General features: G+C 46.1%; 1 protein-coding gene across 1 annotated transcript; it reads right to left on the bottom strand.

Moving 5' to 3' along the window:
• Positions 1–1502: 1502 nt before the first annotated feature.
• Positions 1503–10056, bottom strand: CISH (cytokine inducible SH2 containing protein). Its single transcript, XM_080625549.1, has 3 exons — positions 9396–10056; positions 5011–5237; positions 1503–4492 (listed from the first exon to the last, which is right to left on the bottom strand). Exons 1-3 carry the CDS (start codon positions 9440–9442, stop codon positions 3990–3992), a joined length of 777 nt encoding a protein of 258 aa, XP_080481675.1. The 5' UTR covers positions 9443–10056; the 3' UTR covers positions 1503–3989.
• Positions 10057–17584: the final 7528 nt, after the last annotated feature.

The following is a 17584-nucleotide window of genomic DNA, read 5'->3' on the forward strand; positions in this document are numbered from 1 at the left end:
TGGGAGCTTTCAGAACATGAGCCTGTTTGCTTTAACAAAATGTGCTGAAGATGCAGGAGTGGGAGTTGTTAAGATAACAGCGATGCAGTAAAACCGTGTGTGACTGCAGTTATGTGTTGGCTTGACTCGTGCCGATCGATTCTGCCTTCAGCCTGTAGAAAGGAGCAGCAGGGTTTCATGTATGTAGCTGGGGGGAGAGTTTAGTCCAACTAAGAAATTAAGAAATCACTTAAGAATGCATCAGAAATGCTGCATCTTTCTTTGCAGTATTTTCCAGGGTTTTCAAAGTTCCCTTTCAAAGATTGATGCAGCTTTTCCTTCCTTTTGTCTTCATTTTTGCACTGACTTTATTGTGTTTTCTTTCTACCTTGTCTAGCTTGCTTTCCGCATTTCCGCTAAACCCAAGAGGGATGTGATTGTTTTTGTTTAACAACTTAAACTTGAGCGGATTATTCCGTTGCCAACATTTCCTGGTTGGCGTGCAATGGAAATTACCCATAGGCTCACATTGATGAGGTTGTGGAAACAATGTTCGCTACTGAATGCCTGCCCCACAACTGGCATAGGAAAGACAGCACATGCTTTAGAGACACTTTAAAGCAGGATTTTGAACTTTGAAGCCAGGGGATTCAGAAAGGGAGAATGACAGAGAGGAATTAATGGAAATTCTTTGGTTTTGTGAGCTTATTTTGGTGTTTCCAGTGGTTTAGAGCACACCGTGACTTGCTTTGAGCAGGATGGGGGCACTGTGGCAGGAGCATCTCTCCTGGGAAGTGAGTGCAAAAGGGGCCCAGTGGAGTCATGTGCCAGGAGCAGGGTGGCCTCAGGGTATTCCCTGTGTTTTACAGAGGTGAGAGGGATGAGGTAGCCTCTGGCACCATAGGGCAGATCCAGCTCCCAGTGGTTTCCCCAGCTGTGTGTCTGGTGCATGAGGTGATGAGGAGGGGAAGGGGTGCCGGGTCAGACTGCAGATACGAGGAGACTGAGGCCCAGCAGCAGCAGCAGCACATGAGGAAAAGCTGATGATGCGTCTCCTACCCAAGGCATGGCCTGCCCCTTATGGACTCCATTTTCAGCCATGAGCAGAGTTTTAGGGCCAACTTGAAGCCTGCTCTAAACAAGTTGCCAAATTTCCAGTCACGTTCCGTTTCCTTTCCCCTAGATTGTAATGGTTTTCTATGGCACACAGAAGCAAGGCCAAAACCATTGCTGTGTTTTTCTGCATCATTAAAGAACGTTCCTTCAACCCATACTAACTTGGGACTTGTGGTCTGCCGCTGCTCATCTGTGTGTGGTAGAAACCAGGCCCACACTGATGATGATTCTGGTGTTAACTCTCCCAGTATCCGAAGGGCTTTTCTTTTTGTTAAAGGTTTTCGTGTCTTGTTGAAAAAAATTGCTCAAGAATTTGCCCAGTCTTCTTGGGGAGGATTCTCGTGAGTAGGAAATGAATTCATCCATTTGGATGTTACCAAAGACCTTTACATTGAGTGGCTTCAAAATACATTTAAAATGTTTATTGAAAATCCAAGTCAAATGATTTTTAACAAACTGTCTCAAGATAGAAGAAACTGAGGTTTTGGAGTAAGTCTATTGTTTATTCTTGGTATTGCAGTAGCACCTAGAGAACCCTATTGTGCTAGATGCGGAACAAACATACAACAGAGATGGTCCCTGCCCATGTGAGCTTACAGCCTTCAGCTCAGCCTCTGCATCGTCCTGCTAGGGGTGGAACAGGCATTCATTCTCCTCACATGCTTCTCCCGTTTTAGCTGGGCTCTCCTGGGGCAGTGTGGTCAAACCTGCAAGCTTGAATTCCTCCTTACCCCAGCAGAGAACAGACTGAATAGGAGGCAAGTCTCAGAGCTGAACAACTCGCCCTTTCTCAAACTGATTTTTCACATGCTGTAGATACCAAGCCTGTGGCTGAGCCATGTGGGCTTCCTGAGATCACTGCTGCTCCTTCAAGAGCTGTGGTTCCCTTGTTCCCAGTGTCCTCAGGCAGACAGAGGTGTTAGGATAAAAGGAAGCCTTTTCAGTGGTTTATGGTTTATATCATTAAAAAACCAAACCAAAACACTTTTTTGTTGTCTCCTAAGTTTTCGTTCTCATTTGGTACCTTCCCACAGTTACTGCCATATGGGGCAAGGGGGAAGGATGTAATAAAAAGCAAATCTGACATCACACATGCACTCTGTCAATCATCAAAGTATCAAAACCAAAGCTTGCAAGAGCACAAACTTGTATAAATGTGGTGAAAAAAGAAGGACAGTGACTGAGCACATCAGGCCATCTTGTCCCTTTGGGCAGCTTTAAGATAGGATGGAAAAACTCCACCCCTTTTTTGATCTTGTCTCCTGGATCACCATCCCATCCTTTTCCACCTCCTGTTCCAGCCCTCAGGTGTAGCTGGGGTTTGTCTAATCTAATTTACAGAGCCTCAGAGAGACAGTCCCATTGATTCAAGCATGGTCAAGTCACAGGGTCTTAGAGGCAAAAGAAGCTGAAAAATAATTGCTGCAGACCTTTTCTGTTCCCTTCTGTGCTCTCACTTGATGGTGTGGACTGGCTCCTACAGGTTGGGAAGGCAATGGGATCAAGCAAATTAATAGGAGGGGGCAACTTCTGTCTATGCGTAGTTTGGGGCAGACCCCATCTGCTGTTTGTTCCTCCTACCCACCAAAGAGCAAGGGAAAGCCATTGTGCTTCGTTTGCAGGGGTGTGAGAAGTAAACCCAAAGCAAAACATCCAGTGAAGGATATCCAACATGCAGGTCAGAGAAAGGGAGAGGAGACGTCTGGATCTAGGCAAACAGAAACGCTGAACTGTGATTTCCAGTGTGTGCTAGAGCCTTGCTCTGATTGAAGCTGCGTGCTTCCTGAATAACGCTGGCAGAGGCAGAGCAACTGCAGTCTCGCATTGTGTTAGCAGAGGGGAAGGACAGCTCTTTCTGCTGAGGTGCTTCTAACTTGGAAACCCCCAAATAAATAAATAAATATCCTGAAGCTGTGTGTGTCACTGGTGCAGCTCAGCAGAGCTGTCTCTAAACCCCCACACTTGCTTGCAAGGCAAGGGTAATGTCAGGAAACAGCACTTTCAAGACACAAGCCAAATGCAGAGTGCTCTGAAACCAGCCTGCAAATAAGAAAGTTGGGGTTCTGATTACTTGTTTCTAAATGTTTTGTCATGGACACAGAGAAGATAGAAGAGAAAAAAAAAATGGGATGAGTGCTCCCTGGCTCAAGCTCAATATTGAGAATCTCTGCTTAGAGCTGTCAAGGAAGAAGGGCTTCCTTGGCGAAGTTTCTTGTCCACAACCTGTGGTGCAGAATGCATCTCTGGGAGCTACCAGTGTGCTTTGAGGTTATGATACCCAGTCCCCTGGAGCTAAGAAGGGAAAAAAAAAGTACTCTTTACCTCCGCAGAGGTGGGTCTGAGTCCCACATACGCCAGAAGTCTGGGGGAGCTTGAATGGACTCCTGTGACCTGTTACAGGGACAGGTTCAAACAGATACTATTTGAATGCAAATCCAAATTCCCACAGATTTCTGGCTGTTATTTGGCTGGGAGACTTTCTTCTATTCCACAAAAGAAAAAGAAACAAAAAATAATAAAGTAAAAAGGTGCTTTTAAAATACTATGAGGAGAGAAACTGCCATGGAAATAAATAGTGAAAATAACAATGTTAACATTGCCGGTGTCACAGCAGCTCTGAAATTCAAGTAGTGTGACCATGCCTACAGCACTTTCTCACAGCCACTGTTGGCGCGGCCTGAGGTTCAGAGCTTGGATTGTGTCCCATTGTTCACTGAAACAACCAACTCCTCCCTGGTGCTGGAATGGATTTAGAAAGAAAGGGAGAGGAAAGTTTGATGCAGTCTCTGCTGATAATCAGGTCTGTACTGTGCCCACCTGATGTCGTGCTTCAGCGGGGCAAAGACACAAAGTTCTCTTTATTTCTGTCATGCCTGAGATGTAATGGCCATGCTTCAGAGTTGGAAAGGGTATTGCTTCAAATAGTCCCCCATCCGCCTGGGCAGAGGGAGCTGGTCCACGTTGGCTGTAGCCTTGTTAATCCGCAGCCGGCAGAGGTGCTGGAGACTGGGGATGTTGTCTTTGCGGCTCAGCGGCCGGATGAGTTTCAAGTGTACTGCAGCTGCTGCCATCTCTTTCTGCAGGGGAGGTAGAGGAGACGGAGGCGGGTAAGGAGCCTCGTTCTTGCTTTCTGTTGTGCAGGACATGACATAGTGCTGGATAAGACTGACCACATCTGGGAAGGCCAGGATGCGAGGTTTGGACAAGTAGTTGGAGTCTAGCCGGAACTTGCTGTCAGTGTATTCGATGCGCACATTGGTGGGGCCTCTGTTTGTCTTAACAGAGAGTGTGAACAGGTAACTGGGGTGAGTGCTGTCCCGTACCAGGAAGGTGCCCTCAGGCATCTTTTGGAGATGCTGTTTAGCCTCACTGGCAGTAATAGATCCCCAGTACCAACCTGGAAAAGCATCCCAGAAAGAACTCGTTAGGCCAAGAATGTATTAAAGGACTGGCACTATATTTAAGGAAGCCTTGAAGCCTACTGAGCTCAGAACCTGGTAAGCAACCAAGCCCAGTTTCAATAAGACCTTCAGAAATAGACCATCTCTTAGTTCTTAGGGTTCTTGGAACCCTTCGTTCTAAGGGTTTCTTACCTATGCTTGTCATTGCCATGCTGGGGCTGGGGATGAGGATGACTACTCTTGCAGCTACTGCAGTTTGCAGAGAAAGAGAGGCTTTTTTTGCAATACTCTGTCTTGACTCAGTTATAAAGGACAAAGCGTTTGCTTATGCTAATAATAAATTACTTCAGGATACAAGTTTGTAGAGACTGAAAATACATTTACTGCATCCACAAGCCAGCTATGGCTGTAAGAGAGCCAGGTTCCTATCTGAAGTGAGATCAGGAGATTGCTGCTGGAGCTCAGACTGCAGAGTTGGCTCTCTGCAGCCGTGACTTTGTGAGCTGAACCTTACCAGATTCTCGAAGATAGGAGAAAGTTTTTGCAATACAGAGGAGGTCTTCTTCAGGGTCTCGGATCTGAGGTGGGTTGCTGTCTGGAACTGGTGCTGCAAAGGCAGGTGCAGACTCCTCCTGGAAGGCCATAACTGGGAGAGGCTGCATGATGGGCTCTGACAGTTCCACCGCAAGGCCTCTGAGTGAGAGTCTCCTGATCTTTTCCTCCGCCAGCAAAGGATGAGGTCTGAAAGGAAGAGCATACTCTGCTATGTTTCCTTGCCTTGAAATAGGTTGCAGTGTCTGTTCAGTGCACACTGCATACGTGTTACGTTAAGCAGGTCCTCAATATGAGAATGTTTCAAACAGAGAGGAAAGGGGGAGAAAACTACACAGGTAAAGATGAGCCTTTGAAACAGGGAGAAATAGTTGGCCTCTTCCGCCTTGTAAAAGGTGATCTATCTTGCAATTTAGGTTGATTTTAAACCTGATATTTTTAGATGTTGGCTTGTAGCCTGTAGTTTCAGAGGCAGCAAAGTTCACAGCATCATTACGGCTTCATTTGCACAACGACAATGCTGGAACATTTCTTTTTGTGCCACTGGGTTTGTTAGTCATCTACTGTAATATAATTAGAAGGAGAATTGGGAATAGCTTCAGGTTTGTCCTACCCAATTCCTGCTCAAGGGTGACCTGATCCTAAATGTATCTGTTAGAAATCAGGGTGAGCTGATCTTGTAGTAGAATAATGGGACTTCTTGTTTTAGCTAAGCCTGTTCACCACACAATTGCTAGTGTTCAACTGCATGGCAGAGATCTCAGTGCAACTGTAATCCCTGCAGGATTACAGCAGGAGGAGGTTCTGCCATGACTGGGCTGCTATGAACATTAATCCCTCTGTAGCCTAAAGAGAGTGTCAGTGTAGCCATCCAGCAGGTAAGTGCAGTTCCACAAAAGCTGGAGCTCTCATGGGCCATAGGTGCTCCTTCTCTGCAGCAGAAGGATTCCTAAAGGAAAGCAGAGTCCCAGGGGGAGGGCAGATGCTGGGGGCCAGGGAAGTCTTCATCCCCAGGCAATCTCCTGAACAAAACTATTAGTCTTTTCTCCTAAGCTCTTTGCCTCTGTGTGCCCTGTACTGCTGCATGCCCTGTGTTGTGTTACCCACATGCACTCACTTGCTTGAGACATTCTTTCAGACACTTAACATAAGATAGGTGAGTTTCCAGAGAGATTCAAAGTCCTCAACGTGAGACCATCACAGCACCACTGGAGCTGATGGTGATTGCAAAGGCAGCAGCCTCGTCCTCCCATATCAATGAGAAGTGGAAAGAGGCTGAAGTCATAAGCACTTCCCTTCTCATCTTTCTCCTTCTCTGTGCTTTATGTGAAGAGTGACACTTGAGGTACATACATAAATGTGTTGTAAACTGATGTGCACACTCCACCATCCTACGTATGGGTATTGCAGTACCTAGCAAAATCCCACTAGTGTTTAGAAAAGAACATTCTTTTTTCCTATGGCAAATCACATTTCAGAAGCAGGATATCTACATGACATTCATGATATTTGATGTTCATTATTTAGTTTTTGTTAATGGTTAGGAAGCCAAAGCTAATAAAAGTGATTGCTGGCCCTTCCCCAGGCACCCTTGATTGCATGGACTGTGTTTTCAGTGGCTTTCACAGAACCGTGGATCTGAAGACTTTTCTATCTGGATATTGGTGTTGGGAAACATCTGAGTTCTCTTGTAAGTCCCACCTGAGCTACAGTCGTAGGTGTTGAGGGCTGTATATTTCAAAGACATTTGGTTATCTCCATCTTAATGTCATGGTCTTTGCAAGTGTCTGGCTGCTTGCCTTCCTGGGGGGAGGAGATTCCTGAGATTCTCCACTTCCCCCCATTTTGAGCAAAGAGGTCTATAAACCAGATCCTTCCCCGTACTGAACCTGATAGAGCAGTTTGTGCTGTGCAAAGAGGGTCTGTTGGCAGAGCATTCTCCCTAGGTGTGTTCTTGTGCCAACTATTCACTGAGCTGAAAAGGACAGTGGTCAATGTTAAGTAAAATCAGTCTGCACTGCTTACTGCCCATTTGCTCTGCAGAGCTTGGACACTGCAGTCCAAATTGCAAATCTCTCTGTACTTATTTTCCTCTGGAAGATTTTTCTAGCTACTCTTTGGTTTTGAACAGGAAGAAAACTTTTCTTGTTTTCCTAGCATGGAACTACGTTTTATATATGCCTACTTTTGAGAGGGAATTAGGAGTTGACCAAGAGCCTGGGAAGGAAGAAAGAGAGAGCAAAGTTACGTAGGGAAACGTACTCCTGATTCACTGCAGAAAGTTGTTCGTTTCAAGGGCTGAACCAGCTCACAGTTGAGTCCTCCGAAAGACATCAACTGTGTGAATTTGTCAGTAGGTTTAATAGAGCCACTGTGGATCTCCGAAGCGGAGCCTGTGTGCTTGAGATGAGGTTTCCCACTGTGCTCCCTCATTCTGGCACCTGAAGCTGAAGGAGCCCAAACCTCATGTAGTGGAACAGGGAGGGGGAACTGGAAATTCTCATAGACTGGGAGGCAACAGCATCTTAAACAACTTTGTGTGTGGGTTGAAGACAGAGGGGCTGCTGCTGTGACCAAACAGAGCAGCTCTGAGCACACGGAAGGGAGAGCAGAGGGATCAGTGAGTAACAGCAGACTGCAAGTTTTAACACAGTTACATTTGCAAGAGGGTTAAGAAGAGTTTTCTGGGATAAGGACATGTTGAAAAAGGTACTGGCATGAAAAGTCAGCCCTTTAATGGGGCACAGAAAGTACTTGAAAATAAGGAGCACCTGTATGAAACAAAGTAGAGGGGAGATGTGAAGGATCAGGACTGAGCAAAGCGTTAGTACAACAACTGTGATGCAGAAGAAAACAAATGTACAAAATACAGCATATCTAGCTGGTAGCCTGTGTGGAGTCTGGGGAGAAACAGCAAATGAACTGCCTTGTGCTTTGACAATTAGTCTTTCTACAGGCCATGGAAAGCCAAGAAAGTTTAAGAGTATCAGATGTGTCTGACAACATTTAGTGTTAGCTTTGCAGTTCCTTTGCTGATAAGCTAAACTTTGTGACAGAGTACAAATAGTACAAGAAAAAGTGTATCGAGCTGCTCTCCCTTCCATCAGCCACATCCCAAGACTCCCAAGGGAGCTTGGTCTGAATAGGAGAGAGAGGATGGAGCCCAGGCTATATGAAATCCTATAGGATCGTGAAAACTGGGTAATAAGTTGTCATTAAAATAGATATTAAGAGACAACCATCTACACTTTGGGCTACATAACAAGTGCTTAGTGAGTGAAGGGAAGCAGTAGCTCTGGAATGTTAACCCTGGAGAAAAGCTTCACATGAGTGTTTCACAAAGCCCGAGTTGAAATGTGAATTCCCTTTGCCTATAGGGGTATAGGAGCTGCAGTAGCAGACTGCAAATGCAGGTGAAAACAATCCCACTTGAGTAGTAGGAAAGTGTTGGTAAGCATGAGCTCTGCGTGTCAGTGGAACAGATTTGGGGGGGAAATAGCGAAAAATCCCCATGTTTTAGTCATTTAAAGCAGACAAGGCAAATGCGTTGCCTCTGCGGAAAACCCGCATAGGCAATGCTGGCGCTACAGCTCAGGCTGAAACAAATGCTGACACCTTCCAAATAACGCAGTGTGTGTAAAAATGCTGAATGATTCCTGCAGACCAGGTATTAATGCATGTTGATGACTTTAGCTGGTCACAGAGACACTGGAGTGCCAGCACACCAATACCAGACACTGATACCAGAGAAGGGACATGGTCGTTACCTGTTCTACTGACCAAAAGGGGTGTAACCATACATGTGCCCCCTCAGCTTTCATTCTACAGAATGCCATATGTGGGTAGGTCTGTATATATGTACATACATTTAATCTTTACCCATAAAAGCAATTAGAAAATGAAATTAATGAGTTTAACATAAATATTTACTTAGAAATAGGCAAAAGCATTTGAACTGTGGGGAAGTTTTTCCCTGTAAGCAGTTTGTTGCTGCTGGGAAATGAGAGAAGCCCTACAGTCCCGGGTTGGTGTCCCCACTGGTGTTACACACCCCACTGAACAACACACTCCGAGGTTTTATTGATTTTTACTCCCCCAAGACTTTGAATACCATGTAGCTTGTCAGCAGAAAGCAGGAATACTTCATGGTCCTGTGATTTCAGCCGTGGAATCTAAAGAGCTGATACATAGGACACACAGAACTCAGCAGTGGGCTAGTGTAAGCCATTGCTGTTCCATTACAATCACATATGGCAACTCACATGAGCCAAAAAACTATCCCTGGGAATCTCACTAATTACAATTATCAAACCACAGCATTTAAAAGAAGGTTGCAGAGTCTCTTACCCCTGAACACAGAGGATCATGTCACTCCTGGACCAAGGGAGAAGCATTAAGTCTTCAAGAAGGTGGGAAATGGTTTCTCCTCTTTTCTCTTCTTGTCTCCTTTTTCTTTGCTTTGTTGCCGGAGCAAGCCAGTCCCAGCCTCTGGTTAGAGGCTCACAGTCAGAGAAGGCTGGGAAGCCCCAGCAAACCCCTTCCACTGAAGGGTGTGCTTCAGACACAGAAAAAGCCAAGCCGAAGGCGAATGGGATTGTCCGAGAGAGGCTTCACAGAGCATTCAGCAACTTCAGCCAGGAAGATGTGTGCCCTCTCCCTCTGTGCTTCAGAAAATGAAGTGTTCTTGTTCTGCTTTCCACAGAAGGACAACCAAAAAAGTTTAAAAAATAACCAGAGAAAAGGGAAATTACATATGTTTAAAGCGGAACTAATCTTCCTTCAGAGCAGTCTGGTAGAAAAAAAACATCCTAGAGCGCTCTGAAATAGCAATAAATAGATAGCAATAAATAAAGGTGCTGGGGGAGGAGAGCGGGAGCGCAGCGCCCTGCGTTGGCCCTGTCTGCCCGAGTGGAGAGGCTCGGCGGGGAGAAAAAGAGAAAAAGCCTCCTCGCTAATCTTTTGTGTGCCCCTTTTAATCTGTTCCAGGAAGTGAGGGATTCCTGGAATCGCATTGTATTCACATCACTCTTCCGATATCAGCCACGCGGGAAGGGGAGGGGGGGGGGGGAAAGAGAGGGTATAAATAGCTGTGTCCGTAACGGCCGCGATGCTGTCAGCGCCGCCGGCCGGGGCAGGCAGCGGAGCGCGGCGGGCAGGGCAGGGCAGGGCGGGCTGCGGCCGTGCGGGGCCGGCGCCGCGCGTGTTCGCGGAAACGCCTTTGATCCATTTCCAAGAACTTTCCAGGAACGCGGGGCCGCCGCGGCGGGTGCTGCCAATGGGCGCCGCCGCTGCCGCCCGTCCGCCAATGGGCGCCGCCGCCGTCGCTCGCCCGCCAATGAGCGTAGCCGTTGCCTTCCCCGCCCGCCAATGGGCGGTGCCGCGGCTCCCCCCCACCGCATGCGCGGGATCGCCCGGGTGGAGTGCGGAGGGCCGTGGGAAGCGGCTCGTCGCGGCTTGGGGATCTCATAGCCGTGCCCGCCCGTATCCACGCCGCGCTTCCCGCAGTCCGCTTTAGCGTTCACTTGTTCACACGCGTTTATTTTTACCCACTCCCATCCGGTTTTATGCATTTGTGCTGTTTCTGGGTTTGTAATTTGCGGCTTATCACCCTCCCCGCGTGTCAGCATCCCCCCGCACCCGCAGCGCCTCTCTGGATCATGGGAATGTTTGCGCAGTTGGGTGCTGAGGGAGGTGGTGGCTGTGGGGCTGAAAAGAGAGGCTGCATCCCCCTCTGGTAAACAAGGGGGTTCTGTGGGAGGTTGTCACACTGCACAGGGTGGTTTCATGCCTTGGTCATCTAGGAATTCCCTGTGAATTTGGATTTCAGACTCCTGGGGAAGGTTCGACCACCACCACCAGTTTGTCCTGTGTTTATAGGTCATTGTCAAGTTAGAACTGGGTAACCCAAGAGGAAGAATTTCAGTTACTTACAGCCTTGTTGAACCTTTCATTTTCAAACGCTTTATAACAGAAGCGTGATTGTTCTTTCCCTGCCATGAGTTGCCACCTCTTCACATAGCAGACAGTAGAGAGATTGTGAGAGTGGAGTGTCTGTCACCTCCACTGAAGTAGATTGAATATTTAGGAATATTAGTTACTCTGCTGTTCAGAACCAAAGTGGATGGGATGGGAACAGAGGGGAGGGGAAAGTGATGGTAAGGATAAGGTTTGGAGGATGCTCTCACAGGCCAGACATGAGCCTGAGAGCAGGAAGCCTAAGTTCAGCTCCTTACTCAGCCTTTGCCTCCTGCTGTTTCATTTAGCTGCTGCATAGCCTTCTGCATGCTTCCATTCTTGTTCTTTACTACATCAGGGGCAGCACAGTAACAAGCGCTACTGCCAGTACCGAGCTGTCCAAAGAGAGGTGCTGAGGGCCCTCTAAGCACTGTCCAGTGGGATGGGAATGTCATCAAGTGTGCTCCGCTAAGCAGTTTGCCTCTCAGCCTGAGGCTAACTTCAGCTCAGGCTTCATCTGGATATGGGTAAATTCACAGGAGAGGTGAGGAGCTGGCAGAGGAATTTCAGTTCTCACCTGCCCTATGCAAGCACAACAGTCAAAAGATCATTCAAAGCTGTAGTCCTGGCTCAGAGTTGCAGGGGAATGCCTGCATGCAGGTGCTCCTTCCTATCTCAATTCAGCATGATTTAAAACCTTGTGTTGGTGGTTGGTGGTGCAGCAGCACAATGGATGTGAACAGAGCTAGCCTAGAGAGTAGGAAATGGGTGCTGCCTCCCGCAAGCTGTAGTTAACCTCCATGTTCAGAATGTGTTTCGTCCTCAGCCTTGGAGAGGACACAGGGATTTCAGCTGTTGCGTTTCTAAGGCAGGAGCACTGCAGCCCAGTGCAGACATTGAGAAGGGAGCTTTACTTGCTTTTGTACTTAGAATTGGGCTCCATCTAGTGATCTTCTGGAAAAGTCTTTGTGTGCGGGCTCTGTGCTGTGGGTGGAGTAGCCATTTGTATGTCGGGAGCAGAAACACAACGCTAACGTACAGTGGAAACATTGCATGGAAAGGGGAGTCTCGGTCAGCAGTTCAGTATTTATCCTCCGTGGAAGCAGTGTAGGTGTTCACACCAGTGCAGACCCTACATCACTCAGTATGCACTGCATTCCGATGCAGTGATTTCCCCCTGCAGTCACTAGACCCATGCTGCTCTGAGTCCTACAGGGCCCTGAAAGATGACCATTAAATTGAAGTGGCTGATGTGAGTTATTAATGAAAGGAGCTGTCATTTTCACTGGAAACTTTTTTAGGGGCCCAGCCCAAACCAGTATTCAGGCTAATGCCTGGGTTGTTTTATCTACAGAAGCAGTGATGGGTTTTAAGTCAGGAGTGTTCAGTAATACTTCATCACTGCCTAACCGTTTTGCCCCTCACTGGCATTCCTCACGTACTGGTAATGCCCTAAGTAGGAAACAGAACAGTGTGCCTGCTTTGCCCATGCCCCAGGGTTAGTGTTATTGGTTGCCTGTGCACAGCCGATATAAATTGCTGCCATTTCAACAAATTGGTTGTTTAAACCCAGTTTATACTGGTCTAAGTGGCTCTTCAGGGTTCAGTGTTGAAGAATTAGAAGACTGCAGAGACAGTAACAAGAAATCCTGTTGAGTGATAGGCTTTATTATGAAAGGCATCAAAGAAAGCCCACGATAAAGTCAGGGAGGCAGGAAAATCCAGAAATAGAGATCCAGGTTGTCCCTGAGGAAGTTCACCAACACAACAGCACCATCTACTGATGAATGTGTGTTTGAGAAGGCAGGCGGCCAGAGTCGCCTTCCCACTGCGGGCAGGTCACGCTGCTTCAGCTGCACATTTCTGTAACCTTGTAGAGTTGGTGAAAAAGAAAAATGACATCCAAAATCGTAACTCTCTAGAGTTGTCTCGAGGACTAGACTTGCCTTTTCTGTAAGCTTGTATATGAAAGACTGGAAGTTGTTCCTCTGGCTGCTGTGTGGCTGTAAGCCATCTCTGACCCTCACCTGTGTGGTAATGTAAGGAGTAGCATGTGACCCAACACACATTACAGCAGTAAGCATCTGTCCTTGTTTAGATGGACCATCTCGTTGCTGGGTAGGGCACACCAATTTCTGTAATCATGACACAAGAGGGTGATGAAGTTACTGTTGTGGTTTTGATTCCCCAGCCTGGTGTGGAGTAATGGAGAGGTCTCCAGTGTGTGGGTGAGCTGTGCCATGGAGACAGCCACATCTGAGCTGGTTCCATGAGAAGTGTGGGACAGGAATGGGCTTCATTTCAGACTACAGACACCTTGGTGTTCCTTTAAGGAACTCACTGTATTCATTGTCCCTAGATTTGCTGGCATGTGGTGGCCTAGAAGATGATTGCAGTCCCTAACAGATGCTTATCTGTTAGAGACTTTTCTGCCCATATCAAATGGTGTGTTTCTGCAAAAACTGCCTTCCTGAGAGGCCTGAAAGGCCACCCAGGACTATGAGACACTGTTGTCATACCACTAACTGCAGGATATTTTTCAAATAAGAGATCAATTTCTTGTGTTCCACTGCAGCATAAAATTAAGCAGCATCTTCTGTAGATAGATTGGAAAACTTGTGATGCTTTGAATTTATGATATTTCTGTGAAAACCCCTGCCATTTTTTTTTCTCTCCCTCTGCTGAAATGGAAATGTCCAACCCCCTCAGGAAATGTCTGACTCTCTCTGTACATAAGCTGTGTCCCAGAGCTTCTTCTGCTCTGAGGTCCCTGGGCAGCAACTCTTAGTGGAGGAGCAGGGATTGGAGCCTCCCAAAACATTTGTGATAAGCAAGACAAGGTATCTGCAATAAGGTGTCTGAGTCCAGGATTATAAAAGCAACTGTTGTAGCCTCACCTGTATTTCTGTGGCAAAATGCCTGTTGAGTATGTGGGGATTACAGGGAGGAAGTGATCTTGAGGAGCTGAGGTATTAGAACATGCTCTCCAGGTAGCGAGACTGATGCGCTTGAGACTTCTCTTTCCTTCACTGGCAGCTGGTTCATAGCTACAATTTGTAATTCCTCCTAGAAACCATGTTATAATCCCAGGTCAGGGCAGAGGATTTGAGAGTAAAAAAGGGGTTGTTCCAGTTTGGTGATCACAAAGCATGACGTAAACATCACTGCCCATGAAAGAACTTTATAAGCTGGTGTTACCTCAGCCATGGAGAGAAAAGAGGTTGCTCTGTTTGCTGTTGAGCCTTCCCAGTTGTTTGGATTATAGAAACTATTTCAGTTTGTGGCTTGTTGTTGGGCTTTTCTTTCTCTTTTTGTTTTTTCCCCTTCTTTCTTGACTTGATAAGTCTGAGGCAGACATCTCCAGAGCAGAACTGCAAGGCAGGAGAAAAAACATGTACATAGTCTCTCTTAAGACCACTGTGTACATGACAGACTGCACTAAAGATCCTACAAGAAGCTTTTCTTCTCCCTCATATCACAATATTGTTCTGTAAAGCTGCCCTTCCTTTCTTTTAGTGTCACAGACGCAGTCTCTGAAGAACTTCCTGAGAGATTTAATAAGCTTTGTCTGACTGCAACCTCCCAGTCAGACAAAGCTGTGTCCTCACTTTAACCTGACAATAGAGGACTTTCTCTTTGGTGACATCTATATAACACATCCCAGAGAGTGGATTTTTCATAATGCCAGAAAAATATAAATAGCTATTACTCAGAGAAAGGAGTGTTTCAGAAAAAACAAGTCACAATATTTTCAGCTGATGGTGATAATTTGTTATTATAGCTGGTATTGATTTCCACAAGACACTGCTATCAAAGGACTGACCTCTGTGCAAATCAGTTCTGTATGTAAATAAACTTAGGTAACTAGCATTCCAGTATTACTCTTCCAAAATAGGCTATCCCTTAAAGAACATTTGATGACATCAGCTTTCTTAGCTCTCCAGATGACAGCAAACTCAGATATTTCATTTCATTTTTGCTAAGAAACATGATATTTGAAAGTCTGAAATGTCTCTGAAACCAGATATTGCTGTTGTTGAATTGCTACAGCATGTTCAAAAGGCAGTGACAATAGCCAGTGGGATAGCCAAAATTAACCTGCTGTATTTCAACAGTAGTGCTTTCTGTGTGTAAACCAAGTATCTGTGATTTCCAGTACATTATAAGCTTGGACAGGGGAGAATTAGATTCAATATAAGGAAGTTCTTTACTGTGAGCGTGGTGAGGCACTGGCACAGGTTGCCCAAGGATGTTGTGGCTGCCCCATCCCTGGCAGTGTTCAAGGCCAGATTAGATGGGGCTTGGAGCAACCTGGTCTAGTGGAAGGTGTCCCTGCCCATGGCAGGGGGTTGGAACTGGATGAGCTTTAAGGTCTTTGCCACCCCAAACTGGTCTTTGATTCTGTGAAGTAAGGAACAAAGTGCTGGCTATAGTACAAAGCTGCACTTGGTTAGCACACTAGCTTAGGGAAAAGGGGCTGCTTCCCCAGATCTTGTTCCAAGATTAAGGCTTTATTGTTTGGTTATTTTCTCCTATAAGCTACTCTTCTAGTTTGGGGCAAGGCAGGCACAGCTGAGCTACTAAATTCACTCTTGAAATAAGTTATTTTGTGTTGTTGCTGGTGGGAATTTTTGGTAAAAACAGGATTAATATTTAATTTATTGTTTTAGGGATTTTTGTGAGGATGAAAGAACTTTTGACACAGTGGGGCTGTTACCCTATAATAGTACTGTGCTTGGGGTTTTTTAAACTTCAAAAAGCAAACATCAGTAAATAAATAAAAAGCCTCTTTTCAATGAAAAGTCTCCTGGCTCAGTCAGCTGCAGTGGGCCTGTCAAGCATGGCCTCCATCAGTATGTCCAAAGGATGCTAACACAGCTTAACCTGCCACAAGCAAGAGAGAAGCTGCAGGATTCATGGAGTAAGTTTCTGATCTTATGAGATGTAATTCTCAGGGAGATGTAAAGCTGGCATTTAAAGCAGACATTGTGGGAAGTGCTCTCAGAGCCAGACCAGGGGGCAGCTGCGGCCAAGGTGACCGCATGGCGCTTGCTTGAGTTTAGGATGCCAGAGGTGTCGGGGTTAAATGATTAACCCAGATGTTAACTCTAAGCTGTGTGCCTGGACCCAGCATGCTTGGCCCTTTCCAGGGCTTGTCAGAGAAATTATAAAACCTTAAGCAGCTTAAGAGAAGGACATTGCACAAAGGAATGTTCTCAGCTCTGTGCAGACTGTGCGTGGATTGCAAAGGCCAGGATTTATGAGTGTGGGAACTTCAGAGAAGGTACCTGGCACAGGTCTGCAGGTCCATTCCCCTGAGATGCCACACCAGGTCACTGTAGCAGTCATTTCACCGGTGCAGCACCCAAACCAGACTGCCTTGGGGCTGCCCAGCATGGTCAGAGTAACTCTGAATAACCAGTATCAGCTGAGCATGATCAGGGGAGATGCCCAATGGCAGAGATTCTGAAGTTAGCACAAGAGCACGGGATGGTTTTGGCTGTTACTTATATCTTCTCACTTTTGAAAACACTGTTAAGACTTTTAGATATTGAGAAAAACTCTCAGCAGTATTAGGTTTTCTGCACATGATATTTGTGTTTTGCCTGGGGTAGAGATATGCCTTGTGCTTGGACAGCCTATCCAAGACAAAAAATGCACACAGAAAGCAAGGGAATGTATTTGCTCTTTGTTCCTCAGCTGTGGTTATCCTGGTGTACAGTGGGGCTGTTTGATCCTTGGGCTGGTGCTGGGAAGCCTTTTTCAGAGTTTATGGTGGGTGAAATTAGCAGAGGGTTACTGTAAGGCCTTATTAACCATGATTCACACTGGAATTTTAAGGTCTTTGCCCTGATTAAATTATTACTGGTTCCTGGTAAAACAGTGAACTTTGCTAAGAGCATATACAGACAATACTGAGCAGTGTACCCAAACAAGCACAGCTTTCAGTAAGGTACCCTTTCCAGCAGTGACTTGAAAAATGTGGTTTATATCCTACGAGTTGAACCCTTCTCAGTGGGAGATGGTTTGTAACTGAGACATGTAGAACCAAGTATCTTCACATGGAAGAATCCTGCCTTACTCCCTCATCTTTCCTCCTTTCTTTCTAGGCAAAGCTAATTTTGTAGGAACTCATTCTTGTAATAGTTAGAGTCATAATTCTTAATGAAATTCCTTGCTTCTGACACACTCTGTAAAAAATAGCAACCCCTTGAGTAGACATGTGTTTGGAATTTTTTTCAGTGTTTAATATTTCCCAGAATAGGGCCATGAATTACCTTCTGCTAAACTCCAACGTGCTAGTCATTGTAACTTCTGCTTGCTTTGGTCAGCTATAGACTTCTGTGTAAGAGTTAGAGGGAAAGATCAGTAGTGGGGTGGGAATGGGACCTACACATCAGTGTGAGTATATTTCTCAAATTATAGAATACAGAAGAGATCTGGGAGATTGAGAAGTTTTCTGAAGGGTCTGGCCCCCAGTGACTGAGAGCTCGCTACAGGACTATAGTTACCTCTTGCAAAGAGAAGGAAATTACCATCCAGGACAAATAAACCAGCCGGTACAGACAGAAGCTGTGGGA

The sequence above is a fragment of the Psittacula echo genome (assembly GCF_963264785.1).
Source record: "Psittacula echo genome assembly, chromosome: 9".
Lineage (NCBI taxonomy): Eukaryota > Metazoa > Chordata > Aves > Psittaciformes > Psittacidae > Psittacula > Psittacula echo.